This window comes from Osmerus mordax, chromosome 18, assembly GCF_038355195.1.
Source record: "Osmerus mordax isolate fOsmMor3 chromosome 18, fOsmMor3.pri, whole genome shotgun sequence".
Lineage (NCBI taxonomy): Eukaryota > Metazoa > Chordata > Actinopteri > Osmeriformes > Osmeridae > Osmerus > Osmerus mordax.
The window spans coordinates 8,750,481-8,767,613 of NC_090067.1; the positions used below are offsets into that span (position 1 = coordinate 8,750,481).

The 17,133-nt window shown below is 44.5% G+C and overlaps 1 protein-coding gene across 1 annotated transcript in view; it reads left to right on the forward strand.

Annotated features, from left to right (window-relative positions):
- Window positions 1-258: 258 nt before the first annotated feature.
- angpt1 (angiopoietin 1) overlaps window positions 259-17,133 on the forward strand; it is a 38,698-nt gene continuing 21,823 nt past the window's right edge. Inside the window, exons 1-2 of the mRNA XM_067255523.1 lie at window positions 259-636; window positions 16,671-16,826. Of these exons, the coding sequence (XP_067111624.1) occupies window positions 259-636; window positions 16,671-16,826 (534 nt within the window). The remainder of the gene's footprint in view (window positions 637-16,670; window positions 16,827-17,133) is intronic.

Sequence of the window (17,133 nt, forward strand, 5' to 3'; positions counted from 1 at the left end):
TGCCCTCCAGACGTTCACCAGGCAGGAGGTCCAGCGCGAGGATGGACGAGACACGCTCCACGTCAACGGTGTTTCTCACAGCCTTCTGATCCGATACCGGACCCAAAAACACTGACAACCCCCCCCCCCCCACCCCCACCCCCACCCCCCAACCCCCACGGATCAACCGGTCCCTCCGAACGCAGACAGAACCAAGACAAGGACGTCGCTTTTTAACCTTTGCAACCCCCCCCCCTCACTCCCAACCAACCAGGTGTTATGTTGCGGCACATGTACGCCTGCCACTTGCTCTCATTGGCAGCTCTGCTGTTGGTGGTTGGCAGCAGTGGCGGGGAGCAGAGAAGAGGGGCGGAGGGCAGTGCCAGCAGCACGGGGCAGGGCGGCGCAGGTGGCGGCGGCTCGGGCGGCAGCAGCAACCGGAGGTACCACAGGGTGCAGCATGGACAGTGCACCTACACCTTCATCCTGCCTGAGGGCGAGGGCAACGGAGGTTCCTGCAGGGAGGGGAAAACGGGTGCCGTTCACAACGCCAACGCGCTCCAGAGGGACGCGCCGCCGCTCGAACCCGACCTCTCCACCCAGAAGATCCAACACCTGGAGCACGTGATGGAGAACTACACCCTATGGCTGCAGAAGGTAAGAGATGGAGCTGGCGTTGTGAGGCGCAGATTTGAATGTGTCTTCAGTCACTGTGTGACGAGGTGCCTTTTTGTCCGCTTGAACACTCGTTGAGTACAAATGCACACGTGTTTGCGTACACGTGTCTGCGCGTGTTTTGGTGGCTGTTTGGTAGAAGTTAAGGGCTGTCAGGTTGTGCTGTGGTCATGTCTGGGGGTGTTTGTTTAAGTGTCTTCGTAAGAACATCTGTTGGAGTCACTAAGCATCAAGAGAATTGTGTTTTATTGTGGTCATCTCAAAGTGCCTACAGTTTTTGTTAAGGGCATCTATGGTTTTGTGGTTGGAATATTTATTCATTAAGGCACGTTTTTCTTTGTGTGGAATAGACAGGACAAATACAAACTCTCTCTTTAAAACTCTCTTTATAAACTTGAATATCAAGTCTGACAGACAACAATAAGACTGGTTAAAATCTTTGCCCTCTTTTCACATGCAAAAATACCAGATGTTCACAAAATAATTGACCTCTACAAAGTAGTGTCACAATTACAAAGAATACGTAAGTGTTTGCATGAACTGGATGTGCTTGTGTTTCCCTCTTCACCCTGAGCAAATTCCTCACATGTCCAGTTCCGTTCCGTGATGCGGCTGTCACAAAGCGCTGTTGGTTATTTGTCAGTCATCCACAGTTCTCAAGTGTGCTGTCTTTTTAACGACAGGAAGTCAGACAGAGACCCATGGGACAGACTAAGAGAGAGAGAGAGAGAGAGAGAAAGGGGGGGGGAGGGAGAGAGAGAAAGACAGAGAGCGGGGAGAAAGCTCCTTCATATGTTCTCCCTCCATACCATTAGTCCATCTTCTGAAGATGGAGAGAAGGCAAAATGGTGTTGTCATCACCAACAGTATTGTCACAGTACAAAGAAGAGTGCACTGAATGATGAGTATACATGAGGTGCAAAGTACAGTCCAACAGTTGGATGAAACCACAGAGAACCCATGGATTTAAAGCACTAGACTTGGCACTGTCAGCAATGTCAGGATAAAAGGTTTGAAGCATTTGAGAATATTGAGGGGCAATGCACAATAACACATCTGAAAGAGAAAGAACATTCAGAAAAAATAACATTTCTAAATATACTTTTGCTCATTGATTTGAAAAACGTTGTCTAATTTCTCCTAATATTTTTATTTTATTTAAAGAAATATATTATTTGAGAGAGAGCCGTGGTCTGGTGTTTCCCATTTTTTAAGGTAACAAGAGTGGAAATTAATATAAACCTTTGGTAATAATGAGACATCGTATTACTGAGCATGGACAGTGAGACCACTTTATTTATTTATGAATTCAGATAGGTGTTTATCGTTATGAATATGGTTTCACTGTGATGTTAATGACTTAAGAGTTGTGAGGTCATGGCTGATAGCATTTGGCAGCAGAGTTGCTTTCTTAAGATTTGAGACTCCCCGTCTCCAAGGAGCTAGGCTATCTCCCTGAAATGAATACATGAATCAAATAAACAGACGCTAAATTCGGAAAACCAGCTATGCTGTACTTTTCACAATATTGTTACTCTCGAATAAGATTAGGGGGGCCAATCTGTGATAAATTGCTTTAAGTGTAATAGTTTATTTTTGTCTGTAAAAAAGTTGGCATGGGGCGAACAAATAAATGCCCTTGTACAATGCACAATGGATTTGATGGATTACTCTGGAATTGTGGGATTAATTGAGCTGAACCTTGTCGATATTCATTAGCTTGCTGTGGGCTCGTTAGCAACCCGAGTGGCCCCATTAAAATTGTTAGGGGCTGCAGTTTCCAAACAGTCGGTGTATTAGTGCTTTTCATCCAAGTTCAGGTTGACAGAAAGCGTCGTTAATGAGGGGTTGCCCACGCGTTTTTACAGGGAGCTACAGAGTAAATTGCAAAGTGAATCATGTGGAATGCCGTTCACATCAGTTACACCTATGGTGTCATAGTTTAGCAAAAGATCTGACCACTGAGGCACATTTTCGAGGCTTTTTGGTCAGAATCTTTATTTTTAAATCACCCGCTCATCTATTGTTTAGAAAGAGGTATTTGTGTGGTGAAAATGTGTCTGAGACTTTAAACAAGTGCTCCAAATGTATGTAAGGGATAGCCGATGTAGCAAAGAGAATTCTGGGTGTTCCTGTAGGTTCTTCCGATGGACCGTGGGTGTCAGCTGCAGTCATGGGTGAAACAACAGTCGTTTTATCTTCGTTCATTCCCAACGTTCTTCACCACAAATGATACTATAAAAACAGGCCAGCGGCAAATTTACAGACTGGAGTTTTGACGAATGAGAGCTTTAGAAACCCAGTTCCTCACATTTGAGACTGGGAGCACGCAGAATCATCTGCCATCACCCCTAATACCATCATGTTTCTTCCCTGACACCCCAGAGTTCTCCACACACCGCAGACATTTTTCAATGTGGAGGCAAAGAAATAAACATGTCTGATACACCCGTGTCTTAACACATAACACTGAAAGCTTGATACTATAAAATTTGTATTTTACTCAAAATGTAGGGCAATTCTCTCTTTTAAAAGTGCAAAAGAGCAAAAAAAAGGAAATGCAGCAGTAATCTCACTAGCAGAACTGGAACAGGCATATTGAAAGGCAGGCCTCAAGCACACAGTGATCATTCCACCTACCTATGACTAGCATCAGGACACAGTTAACATCAGACAGAAGATGAAGTGCCCTATCCTAGTCAGCCCATCTGTCTCAATAACACACATACAGACGGCTTGTCAAAGGGAGAGCAGGCCCTGATACTACCCCAGCCACCCCTGATGAAAGCATCCACACAGGACACCCTCCTACTACTACCTGCAATGCATGGGCACAGGTAGAGGGTGGTGGGGTGAGGAGGGTTGGAGATGGTGGAGGGGGTGGGGGGGGGGGTAGCAGCTAGTGAGGGACACATTAACCATGCTGGGGTCTCCCCCTTCATGGAATTCAATTCACCCAGAGCAGAGCAGGTCCTGATAACATTCCTGTCCAGTCAAAGGTGCTGTCTGTTTGACCAAGGATTACCTCTCCAGCAGCCCTGGTAAGAAAAAGAGAGAACTGGATGAAACTGCCTCTGATCTTGGAGAATTTGTTGCCGTAAACTAGCCACTTAAGGCATGGTACACCCTCTATCTCTGCTCCACTGGCCCTCTGGCAAGTTTGTGCAGATAGAGCTTATCTGTAAAGGAACAGTTCACTCAAATCCAAAATGTTGATAAAACATGCAAATGCATATTTTACATGGACTGATTAACTTTAATGAACTAATTTGGAAATTAATATTAAAGGTCAATTCATGAAGACTTTTATATGGGACTGAGATCATTAGCCACAGGATATGTATTCAAGATATCCTTTCCACTTTCCAGTCTTTCAAGGACAGATAAAACTAAGGCTAAGGTCTGCACCAGGGAGCCAAAAAGAGGCCTCTTCTCGTAAAACTGGGAATGATAGATGTTCACACGCCTGCTCTTAGTGGAGTCAGGAGAACGTGCTCTAGGCCCATGTATCTTGGAAAGGAAAGCATCCGCCAAACTAAGCTGTTGAATTACAGGAGGAGAGAGTGGATATCAGTGCTATCAAGTCCCTGCAAAATTCCAATTGTTCTTAGTCTGAAAATCGTGATTATAATCTCTACAAACATTAGTATGCCCAATAGAAGACTATAACAGCCACCCTCCTATGCATACACACACACAAGCCCCAATATGGTAATTTGGTGAAGTGTGAGTATCTTTTTATGCTATCATGCTATCTGAGGGCCACACAATATGACTGGGGAACCAAGGAAAGAGCTGGCTATTTCAAGGACCGCTTCCTTTCTATCAAAGTTTGTTTTTGCTGATAATGCAAGCCAACACTAACAATCGGATGATGCAGAGCGCTGGTGGACGCGCAACAGACTAAAAAGCTCTTCCTTCCTGTTCCCCCGAACTTAAGACCTTGGAAATAGCAGAAGAAACTGTTCTACAGCTGTCCTCTGAAAGATTCATCTTTGTATTGCAATGATGAAGTAGTTTTGCACAGAGAATATAAAACAAGCTATGCCACAGTATTTCCACATGGATGTGAACATCGAGGCTGACATTGTTAATGTTTCTGACTTTCAGCAAAAGGGGCGTTTAGTATTTTTGTCACAGTCAATATGGCAGCACCCTTTGTACCAAGCTCCTTCTCCAGAAGTCATATTTCAACGCAGTCGTTAGCTCAGAAAGCCGTTAGACATCTTGATGTTAGACAGAAAGGCCCTCCTTAACGCTGAGTGCCAGGGGTTACGAAACCAGGATGAATGAGGGAGTACATTTTGGGGATCATTTTGCCCGCGGCAGTCTTGACTCAGTTAGCATCATGCATGCAAGCAGTCCCACTTCCTGCATTCGCTTAATGAATCTCCCCAGTGGGTGCTTCAGCACAGGATTTATTCAGCTTTAATTGGAATATTATTTTTGTATTTGGCTAGGTGTGTCTGGCATTTATTATGCTCCTAGCTTCAAACTTTCCTCTTCCTCGGCTCTCCTCACCAGGCCTCGTATGCGTGGAATAAATTGAGAATTTCCTGAGATGTGTTTGCGTATCTGCGGACCCTCAGGCAGATTAATTTCTTTAAGAGTTCAAATTTGTCTTCTTTAGATTACAGAAAGTATTCAAACTAAAGGCTCGACATGGTGGTGCTCAGGTGAGTACAAGGCCTTTTTCACAAACTCCCTCAAGGAACAGATATTTACATTTAGAGAGATGCATAGCTTCTGAGAGATGGTGTACAATACATCTTTAGCACTGTGGTACGAGTGAACTGTTATGACTCAAACATAAAAAACTGTAGAAACCATTCCCACATTTTTATAACAAACAATGCAACAAATCTGACTGCTCAAAAAATGCTTAAATCGCTTAAAGATGTTAGAAGAATCAGCTGGCAGAGTCAGTATTGATAAGGAGTACGGTTGGTATGATGAACATACATGCATTCACTTTCAAGTTCTCTCGCTGTCTGTCTCCCGTCCATGTGATGAGAACCCCTTTCAACTTCAATTCAGTCCTGTGAAATTCCACCCCTTCCACCAGAGTCTGCCTGTATACAAAGATGTCAGTTGAACAGCCGACAGATGTGTGTTTTCCAGACACAGCCGTCACAGGAAGAACATTTATGGATTCCGTTGGCCTTTTTTGCCACGGGACAGAACACAAATATAGGACCAGAAGGTTAGGCCTGCATGTCCATCTCTTTCTGAGTTCAGCACTGAAGTTTTATCCTCACAAACTCCTCTTCAATTTGACAATTATTAATCTGGGACAGATAAGGATAACTGCAAGGAGTCATGGGAAATTCCTGAAGCATCGCCATACGCTGAACCCCTTCACCTCCCCTTCCCGTCCCTCGCCTCTCCCTCTTCCACACCCCCTGCCACAGATGTTGTCTTGTGAGTGGCTTTGTCTGTCAGCGCTTGTGAAGCTCGCCAAGAGTCCAGAGGACGCCGCTTTAAGTTATCTGGAGTTCAGCTCCTCCATCTGTCCCATGATCACCAATCAAAACATCGTAAGAAGCGGATGAAAGAGAGTAGACGGAGAGTTGAAGTTAAAACAGAGAGAGAGTTTTGGAATCAAGCTGGCAGCAGAATGTCGGAGAGCTAGTCAAAGGGCCTTATGGGGGGAAATGTGGAGAAGAGAGCTAGGGAGAAGATATAGGGAGAGGAGGACCGAGTGGCAGATACTGGGTGACACAGATATAGAGTTTCACATCTTCACAGACAGGGTTAGATTCTGAAGTGACTAATACTGGAACTGGAAGCTCCCCTATCTCAACTCGAGTGTCTCTGTTCGGATAGGGGCCTGATATCTGCTGCCTCCATGTCACATTTGAAAATGACCTCAGTAATTGATCGTCTCTTCTGCCTCAGAGTGGGGGAGGCAGGGTTGTTGGAGAGCCGGAGGATGAAAGAGCTTTCGTAGTCTATATCTGCTGATGTATTAGCTCTCTGTGTCAGAAGCAGCCATTTTATGGTAGGAGGGTTGGAGACTTTTTTGTAAGGCCGGGCTGCTCGGTCCCTCTCAGCCGTGGGTGGGTTTGCTCTTGTGCCTGCAATGCATTGGGTCCCCTGGCTCAGAGGGCTTAGATCTGAGACTGGTGCGACACTTTGTCTCCTTTCACACACATGCGCACACACACACACACTGCTCTGGAGAACATCTCACCCTTGTCCAGTGTTGTGTTTGGCCTGTCTGGGACCCAAGCCAGGCTTCTCACATTCCACACAATACCAGGGCTGCAGCTGGCACAAGCAAGCAGAGATAATTGGTGAAGATGCAGATAGAGTGCCTGGGCCCCGTACTCTCACCTTGTCATAAGATATTATATATAACACACTTACTTAAAATAGGAGCCAGAGTTCAATCCTTACCTCAGCCTTTTGCTCTCCTGAAACACAGGGGTGGAGCAATAAAACTTTTATTAGTGCATCCCTTTTCACAAGCAATGTCACAGAGGGCTTCACATATGCCCATAGAACTAGATCTAAACCAACCTAAACCCTCAAGGAAGACAAGGAAAACTCAGAGAAAGACGACCTTGGGAAGGGCAATTCAGTGAGGGATCCCCTCCTCCAGAAGCATTTCTGCTTCAGGAAGCTTATTGTGATAAGCAGGGACCAAGCCAAGTAGTCAGAATGGAAACAGAACAGACAATGACAAAACCTAGCCTTGCTATGAACGTAACCTCTCAGCGCTGAGACCTCTCCGTCAGATACAGGTGTTTGTTGTTACGCTGTGAGAAGGAGATTAGTGACCTCCGTGGCAGAAGGCATGTCCTTTCCCTACTCAACCCAGAAGCACACCAGGGTGTGGATGGACGTCCAGACCAGGGTGTGGAATGTCATCCATGGCTTCAGATGTTTGTGCTTGCAGACATGTTTGTCACGTAGCTACAAGCTGAGGTTGCGGAGGGTTAATCCATGGTTAGGCTCTTTGTGTGTGTGTGTGTGTGTCGGTGTGTGTGTGTGAGTGTGTGTCGGTGTGTGTGAGTGATAGGATGGATGATTTGATAACATCAGGGGACGTCTCCAGATGATGTATGGCCACAAGACTCCAGATATACAGCAAGGATCTACTACATTCATCATATTTTGAGATACTACTCATTCCTACAAACCGCTCATGTCTCAACGACAAGGTTGTGCTGTCTTACCATAAAGTTGAGTTGGGTCCAGAAATCCCAACAGATAATAGAGTGTTCTACTACTCTAGCCCAGTTTGGGGATGACGGTCCTGCAGTTCTGGGGTCTGGCTGTGCTGGGCAGGATCACTGGATACCCCCCTGCTTGTTACTGTGCATACACACTTCAACTTATACTTCAGTCCGAGAAAGCTAAATAAACCGCAAGTCGGATAGATGAAAGGGATTTTGGGCTGTGTATCCTCTGGCTGCTCTCTCTCTCTCTCTCCCTCTCTCTCCTTCTCTCTCTGCTTCTCTTAGTTTGGGGCTGGGGTGATACCAGGCTGGGCTATGTTGTGATGGGTTTGTACTGAGCCATGCCGTGTAGCTAAGACTTGCATGTCCACTGAGTAAGCCTATCAGAGACAGGCAGTAACGATTCCTCATTCTGCCTCTGGAAAAGAACCGAAGACCACTTTAGACAGCCGATGTTTCCCCGGCAACGTTTGTAAACATCAGACACCAAACGTGCATCTACACCAGTTTGTAGACTTGAACGTGTGAGAGGATAGAGTGCATCGTATCAGCATTCGCGTCCATTTGGCCTCCCCTGCAGAGCTCTGAACCAAGGTCAGAGTAAAGCAGTTCCATCTGCTGCGTGCTACTGTACCTCGTCCTCCTGTTCTGTTTGGATTGGACTGCTGCTCAGCAGTGCACTGGAACTGGGGGGAGAGGAGGTGTGTGTTTGTGTGTTCATGTGTGTGTGTGTGTGTGTGTGTCTGTGTGTGCTTGCGTGTCTATCTGTCTTTCTGTGTTCCGCATGTATGTTTGTGAGAGTATGTGTGTAAGTGCATGTGTGAGTGTACGTGTGTGTTCCGAGTCACCGCATTCGGCAGTCTCCTTGATACCACTGGCCCCTGTTGCACCTCATCAGTACCCTGCCCCAGGGCACGTTGACTACCGCTGTCAGCGCACTGCCGGGACATCAAAGAGCTCTGTCCAGACCCAGATGATGCACGACCCAGCCCCAGCCAGGGCACTGTGAGATGGGGAGATGAGGCAAGAAGTGCCTCATAGTTTGAAACTGATGTAATAGTGTCTCAACAGTGTGTGATGTATCCAAAAGAGAGGGAGGGAAAGGGCTCGTCCCAGAGAGTAGGGGTGCTCTGTGGGCGGGCTCGATCCGGGGGAGGGGGGTCATTGAGAGGCAGATTGGAAGGTTGGGGATGGGGTGAGAGATGGGGCATGTTGGGTGTGCTGCAGCTTACTGAAGAGGTTCTTTTGTACTGGGTGAGCCGTGGGTGAGAAGAGCATGTGTATAGAGTGTCGACTCCTGTCTTTATGGGATGTTAGGGCTGGAGATAAACATGGACGTGACTGTGAGAGCAACGCTGGGTGTCATTAAAGAGCCATTCGTTTTGATTAAAGGCGGAATCCTGTATGATGGATGGAGCTGCTGGGGCAGGCTGTGGTAGAACAGGAGGTCCTTGTGATTATGTCATTAAATAATATATTCCATATTCCCAAACTCACATCCAAGACATCTTGATTGGGCTCCATTTCATCTACAGTGTGTGGTAAATGTGTTGGTAGAGGAGGAGGTAAGGCTTGTGATATTTGAATGGAACCTTTGCGAGGGTTGGTGTCCCTACGTGTTTCAGGACTCTAGGCAAGAACAGTATGGATTCCGGAGTGTTTTAGAACGTCAGGATCGATTGGAAGGCCTCCGCCAGTCAGATCACAGACTCATTGTCAACCACATTCTGGCTTGGGTGGAAAATGTTCCTATGTTGAAAGAAAGCCTGCCACTGCCCTCTCCCTCTCTCTCTCTCTCTCTCTCTCTCTCTCTCTCTCTTTCTCTCTCTCTCTCTCTCTCTCTCTTTCTCTCTCATTGCAGCTGGCACTGAACCCAGGGTTCAGACAACCAACCGGCCAACCGGGGAAGACCGGACTTTGTTTGGTTGTTTGGTTTTGTTTCCCCATTCCCCTGCCTTGGATGAATGCTTGTGTTTCCTCTCCCATACATACACATACACATAATTAATTAGGGTAATTTAAAGGCTTGCTTTGACACAAGAGAGAGCCTTGTAACTGAAGGATTTGCAAAAATATACATCCATGCTTTAAAATATTTATTTTCTCTCAAGATGAACTCACATGAATGATGGGAAGATGATTGAGCACATTTTAGGCTTGAGATGTGATCTAAACACAGAAAGTCTTAAAACGTAGAAAATGGTTGTCACCTCGATTAGAGGACTGCTGATGGTTATCAGAAAAGGTTCAAGGGAAAACCCTTACTTCTTGCTCCACTCCAGGACTCATAAAAACATAAATGAACTATAATAACAGATTTGATCAGACCTGTGTAGCCACTGGAATATCCTCACACTAGACAGCCAAATAATCCCTGTCTAGACCCACACCAAAAATTCATTTTCAGAATCTTGATTGTAATAACAAGCAAATGTCCACATCACAGTGCCTGAATCAAAAAGAGAAAAGCAAACATTTCTGTTGGATGTGCTCCTCGGTGATCTTCAGAGAGAGACAAAGTTCAAAGCAAACTCTTCGTCCATCCATGCTTCTTCTGTCGAAATGAAAGCTCTGTTTTTAAGGCAGGATGTCAAAAATTAATTGACCCTAGTTTACATCAACAACTTCTAGCTTTTCTTGTTACATTGGCTCATGTCATTACTCATTCATTCATTCATTACTCATTCATTCGCTCCCTTGATCATGTTCGATGGAGCAGGCCACTTCAATTAATTGTGTAGTATGTCTCTTCTGTTTTACTTTCCTTCACGAAAGGTGTGAACCTGTTAATTATTGCTTGATATTTTGGTTGGATACTGGACCAAAAGAAAGGAGTGATGTTGATTCATGATACTTACCGTATTTAAGTCTGCAAAACCGTTACATTTCTTTAAGAGTTGTGTGTTTGATGTATGAGGTAAGATTGTATTTCAGGAGCAATATGTTTGGATATAGTTTCACCTTTCTCAGGCCTTTTCAACATTGTACATGTTGAGTTTGTCCTGGTTACGTAAATTGTGATTTGGACGGCATTACCAACTGAAGCCAGCTTAAAGTGTAGAGATGAATCACCTACCTTTTCTGAACAAGGTTAAAAACAAAATATTCACAAATTGAAAGAGACTGGCTCAAACAGAAAAAATATCTTTTGATGAAGTGATTCTTGATTACAACAGAGGTTTGCATAATTTGCTTAAGCTTTGAGTCATTGTATTTCCATGTTTCATGGATGATAAATGCAAAGGTTTGAATAAAGTTTGCTATTTATACTATATTCGTTATGCAGTAAATCAATTTGGAATATTCTGGAAATGCATTTTCCACATTGGTTTCATAAATAGCAAACTGTTTCCAATGATTTGCAGTGAATATAATTGCCTTAAACGACTAAATGAAAGAGGGAAATCTATATTCGCCCACAACATAAAACGTAATATTTCAGCATCTGAATTGGGAGTCCTAATTTGTCTTTATGTATGACTAAAGATTTGGGAGTATTAAAAACAAAAGAGAAAAGTGGTTCAGTTTCTCCACTGTTGTCAAAGTATTGAGCCTCAGAACTTTTTGATGGGTGGAAAGTTGTTTGCTTCTCTTTGCCAAATTTCAGGGCCTTTGGCTTTAAACGACTGGATTTCCAGGGACGGATGGTGTGGTTTGAGGTTGTGTACACAGGACCAGTTATATACTTGGATCTGCTCACCAGTCTCATGAAACGGAATCAACATAATAGCATTCTGACAGAGATAGAGAGAGGGAGAGAGATATCCAGGACCACCATAAATAGTCCATGAAAGATACTAAGATCTAATTGTGTGTGGTGTGTGTGTGTGTGTGTGTGTGTGTGTGTGTGTGTGTGTGTGTGTGTGTGTGTGTGTGTGTGTGTGTGTGTGTGCGTGTGTGTGTGTGTGTGTCTGTATGTATGCATGGAAGGATCGTTTGAGTAAATGTCTGGAAGCCAGTCTCTAGGTCAAAGGTCACAAAGGTTAACTGTGGTTCCAGCCCAAGCAGGCCCTGTCCTAATGCATATCTTTACACAGCCCCTCTCCCTGTCTACTGGTGAGTTATGCCCAAACACACTAGCAGCCCAAGCCAGACCAGAGAGAGAGACAGCTTTATACGGCTTTCTCTACATTATACAAGCCATGAGGAGCGAAAGTCAGTCAAATTGCACCTCCTAAACTCCCGAACTATAAAACGTCCACAGAGTGAATTACAGCAGCAGGTTTCAGAGAGGCCTATCAAATTCACCCTCTTGTCTGTTGTTGGGTGATAAGAAGGCGTTGGTGTGTTTGCTGGCATTACTCCCAAGGTGCCTTACATGTTCGGGCGAGGTGCTGATGGGGTGTGACAGGGCCTAGGCAGTGTCCATTAGACAGTTCTCATACAGAACCAGTAGGTGAGGCATCCCAGGCCCCCACAGACACAGAGATAAGACTACAACTCACATAGCTTCTCTACTGAACACTTAAAACATTCCAGGCCCATGCTTTAGAAACTTCTCAGTGGCTCTCATCACAACTGTTTAGAAAAGATCAAGACCCCATTTTGGCTGGATGCCATATTTAATGGGAAAATGCCAGAATTAATGGTAAACATTTTATCTTTAAGAATGATTTTAGGGAGGGTCGTGCTCTTTCCAGTCCCAGAGGTAACTTCTCTGCAGAGCTCTCGTGGATAATGCTGACTGGGGGTTTCTTCAATGAAGAAGAAGAGGCATCACACTTGAGTTCAGGATCACACTCTAAACATCTCTCCTCATCGGAGATAAAGTGTTCCTCTGTGTGTTAATGCTTTGTCCATGTTGTAACAGCCTCTCCTGGACATCTTTAACGCAAATATGTCCATTAACAAAGGACATTTAAATCACTGCCCAGCACTCATAAACCTGCTAAAGGAACAGGGACATGTCTGTACGTGTTGCATAGGCCATGTTTGAGGACCACTTAACGGGGTGAACGAGCCCTGTCCGGACGCCACAACGAGGCGAGGTCAACTTGTCACGCAGTGTCGTTAGTGAAGTCCCCTCCAGAACAGACCTGCTCTTTAAACCTTTATGCCTTTTTGCTCAAGTAGCATTTTGGGAAACATAAAGCTGTGTTTATGTGGCTCTCACTTAGCTAACGGTTGATTATGTAAAACGAGGGCAGAGATTTAGTAGTTCTAAAAGCGGGCCTTAGTGTTATTGCACCTCCAGGAATGTCCCTCTTGGTATAAATCTAGTTTTGTCACCTCTGAAAAGCCACAGAGAAAGAGATGGAGGGAAGAGTGGGGGTGAGATATATGGCCTATTTTCATTTTCATGGGAAGCGGTGTTACATTTTAATTACTTTCCGGTTTCAAACTGTGAAACATGGCAAAACGTTTTGACTTACAGACTGACAGGCAGAATTAATGCTGAAAAGGCACACAGAACATAGAGGAAGCACAGGCATTGCAAATGTCAGGAGAAAAAGGTGCAAAAATACAAAGGTCAACTCATCTTTTCCTTAAGAGTAGTCAGTATTTGCAACCGTATCAGGCAATTAGCCTACAATGCCCTTTTATCCCCAGTAGACTTGATAATGATACCCAGCCCAGGTAAGAGGTTAAACCTGACTCCATACTTGTGAGTGACCTCCACTTATTTGGGGTGACCCCTAGCTGGTGGGCTACGTGGAGATCCAAACCAAGCCTCCAGCTGCAGCTAAGTCAAGTTGAACTGCATGTTCCAAAAACTGAGTTTTGTACAAAATTCCTTCCTGCATTTCAAGTGGAGGTTTATCAGACATTTATGATGATCTGTTCATCATCCTACAGACATGTCTGCTGCCTTTTAACTGCAGCCTTATTCCCCTTTCCATTCAACTCAGGTTACAAGCTTTGAACAGATTTTAGTTTGGTCGTCTTGTTGGTTTTCCTACCTTGTCAACTATCACTGAGAATCAATCTTTGGCACTGAAACAGCACCTCTTGGTAGATGAAAGCACTAGTTTTGCATGCACTTACAATCTTTTCCAACACTGACTAGAATTTTCTTCCATCCACTGGCAATGACATTATTTGCTCTTTCTTTCTGTCTCTGTTTTGTGGCTCTACACCGCTCCTCAGAAAAAACACAACATGTTTGTAGTAGGGCTATGTACAGCCAAATAACTTGACACCCACATCGGACAAATTTACTGCTTCCCATGCGATATATTTTTACATGATGGGTCTGTGTTTGTGTAATCTTGTTTCTCCTTGGTACTTTCCATTTATGAACCCCTGTCTAGATTACCGTCAGTCGTGAGTCAGACACACACACACCCGCCATGAGCATCCGTTGTCTGGTTTTGGGTTTCTGGAGACCACCATGGTGTCATGTCTACCTCCTCTGTCAAGGTGACTCACCAGGTGCAAATCATAGAACTCGTTCTGTAGAAATGCAAAGTGTGCCTTGGTCGAGCCTCAGGTTGGTCGTTTGTCTTTACACTTTTTGCTGCACTGATCCCACCGACAGTCCGACATCCCCATGTATTACCAGCTCCTTTAAGAAAACTCACCTCCATGCCAGGTTGTTTGACCTCCCCGTCCTAGCAGATTAGCAAACAGTCATAAAGACTTCCAAGCTACAAATAAGCTTCAGAGAGGGCTAGCTTTGAACATATGTTTAAACTGTTTATCTAAGATGTGACATGAGCCAGAGGTTATCCATTCAGGCAAAATCTACTCAAACAATGTTAACATATTCCTTATCACAAGTCAGTGCAATCCACTCGAATATCTGAGTTCTGACCGCTATGGTTTGGGAATCCTTCATGTTCCTTCCAACACCTTGGGCTGAGTCTTTGGAGCTTCTCTCGAAAGTGACACTTATGTCAGTCTGTGGTACTTCCCAGCTTAGGGAGTCATATTGTATCTGAAAGCGAGAGTAAAACAACGCTTTGTTTAGCTTTGAAAACGCATCCAAGAACGGATAGTACACTACAGACATCACAGCTGCGGTTGGCTGATACTGGTGATGAACCATTAGAAAGCTGTCGCAGTGTGCTAGTGAAAGGACCCCGTTTCTGACATGTCTATGTTATGATGGTCTGTTCACATCCTGGTTGATTCAATTGTTGAACAACTTCCATTATGTTTGTAGGAAAGTTATTTGACAGGTCTCCCTGTCATGGCCAGTCTTAGAAATGCGCCTAAGACTGCCATGCAAAATGTGTTTTCACTCAATCATCTTGAAGGACCTAACAGATGCAATGGCAGCCAAGTATACATTTGTTCTTTTGTTTTTGAAACATTGCGGTCACATCCATTGTATCCAAACCAAATGTATTTTTCATCCTTGATGTCTCCACGTTGAAATGTAATTTCAACATTTACGTTTTGCAATGTATTGACTTGAAAGGAGCACAAACGTATAATTCGCCAATACCATTGAATAAACCTGCATCATGTCCTCATGTGAATAAATCAATTACAGTCATTTCATTGTAATAATAAAACATTAAAAGGGTTTAAGAAATGTGACAAAATGCAAAAGCACAGCGTTCTTTCAGTCAGCTCTGAATCCTATCAAGAGAATGAAAGGGTTGCCTATCACCGTGCCTGACTGTTATCTTCTGATGTGAGTCACACAGCCCAAGTAGATACCAGTGGGGATACACATGTAAGGTCCCTTTGACCAAGTACTCCCAGGGGCGTCCCCGGACATCAACCCCTCATGTGATAATAGGAACAATCTGTACCTTCAGAGAGATGGAAAAACAGAGTGAGAGAATGTGATGGTGTCACTAAGCATCTCGCATTGAAAATATTTTCCTTCGCACTCGGGCGAGTGGATCTGGGCTGGTGACGTCTGCTTGTATGCTGTCTGGTTCGCTCAAACGAAGGCCTGTGCACCAGGAACATTTGCTGAGTAAGGGCATCAGCCAGCAGTGCACGTGGTGACACGGGCATGTTTGGAACAGGATCGATGTGTTTCTGAAAACAGACTGTGAGCTCATGTTGCGGAAGTGGTTTGGAACCGGCCTTGCGATGAAGGAGCCCCGATTGAAACAAGTGAACCCCTAAAATTGACCTCATATCAAAGATATCCACTTGGTTAAATGGAAGACCAGGGTTGGATTCCATCTGGATACACTCAGATGCTACGGGTCAGGTTAACTAAAAGCAAAAGAGGAAAAAGCTCTTCATGAAAAAGATTGAGTGTGTTCACTTAATGTTTGAATCTCACCATGAAAACCATAGGACACCATGACTGGACACCATGCCTCGACACCGTGACGGCCCTGCTGCTTAATCCCCATGAACAATCGATCCAAGCCCTCCCCCAGTCCTCTCATCCCTCTGCTGGGTAGGGAGATAAGGATGAAAGAGCGCTTTCAAGATAAGCCTGGGTGAATATCTGGCCATCTATGTCTTTTCCTTCCTTAACTAATGACCTACATCTGGATCCACCTATCTTTCTCCAAACTCATTCTTCACTTGGGTGGTTCCACTCAAAGGCTTGAGAGGTTTTGTGTTTGCTGAAATGTTGGGGAAAGCATCAAATCACCTGAATCGATGACTATGACATACTGACGCTGAAAAGAAAGACTTTGAAGAAAGTACACAAGGGAATGTATTGATTGAAGAATGTGAGAGATCTATATATATTTATGTCTAAATAAAGGTGTCTTGGATTCATAAAGCATCGTTGTTCTGAGTGATATTTTCTAACATGCAATGGAACACCGTGATGGTGTTATAGTTTGAAAGGATCCGAAAAGTGATTGATTTTGAAGGTGTTCTTATGTCTTTGTTTTCAAATGAGACATTTTGCTGTCTGTGTGACTTTGTGGCCATTTTTTTTCCTCTGTGATTTTTTCCATTTAGATTGAGAACTACATTAAGGAGAGCATGAAGACTGAAATGGCCCAACTGCAACAGAGCGCGGTCCACAACCACACGGCGGCCATGTTGGAAATGGGCACCAACCTCCTCTCCCAGACAGCAGAGCAGACACGCAAGCTGACGGACGTGGAGACACAGGTACATACCTCCTCCTCTCCTCTATGAACCATAAAAAGATATCCTTTGAATTTAAAAACAGCATGGAAATGACAAATGAATTGCCCCTTTATCTACCGCCATCCCCTCCCCCTCTACACAGGATCTGTACCACGCACCATTTAAACAACTATTCTGCATGAAGCCACCCCTAAAATGCTGAAGGGGGTGGGGGGGGATTACAGGCCAAAGACAATATGGATGCCTAATAAATATCTACTCAGACGCTATATGTAATGTGCACATGTCTGTGTTTCCAACTCTCTCTGGGAGCTTGAGAAAGCGACAA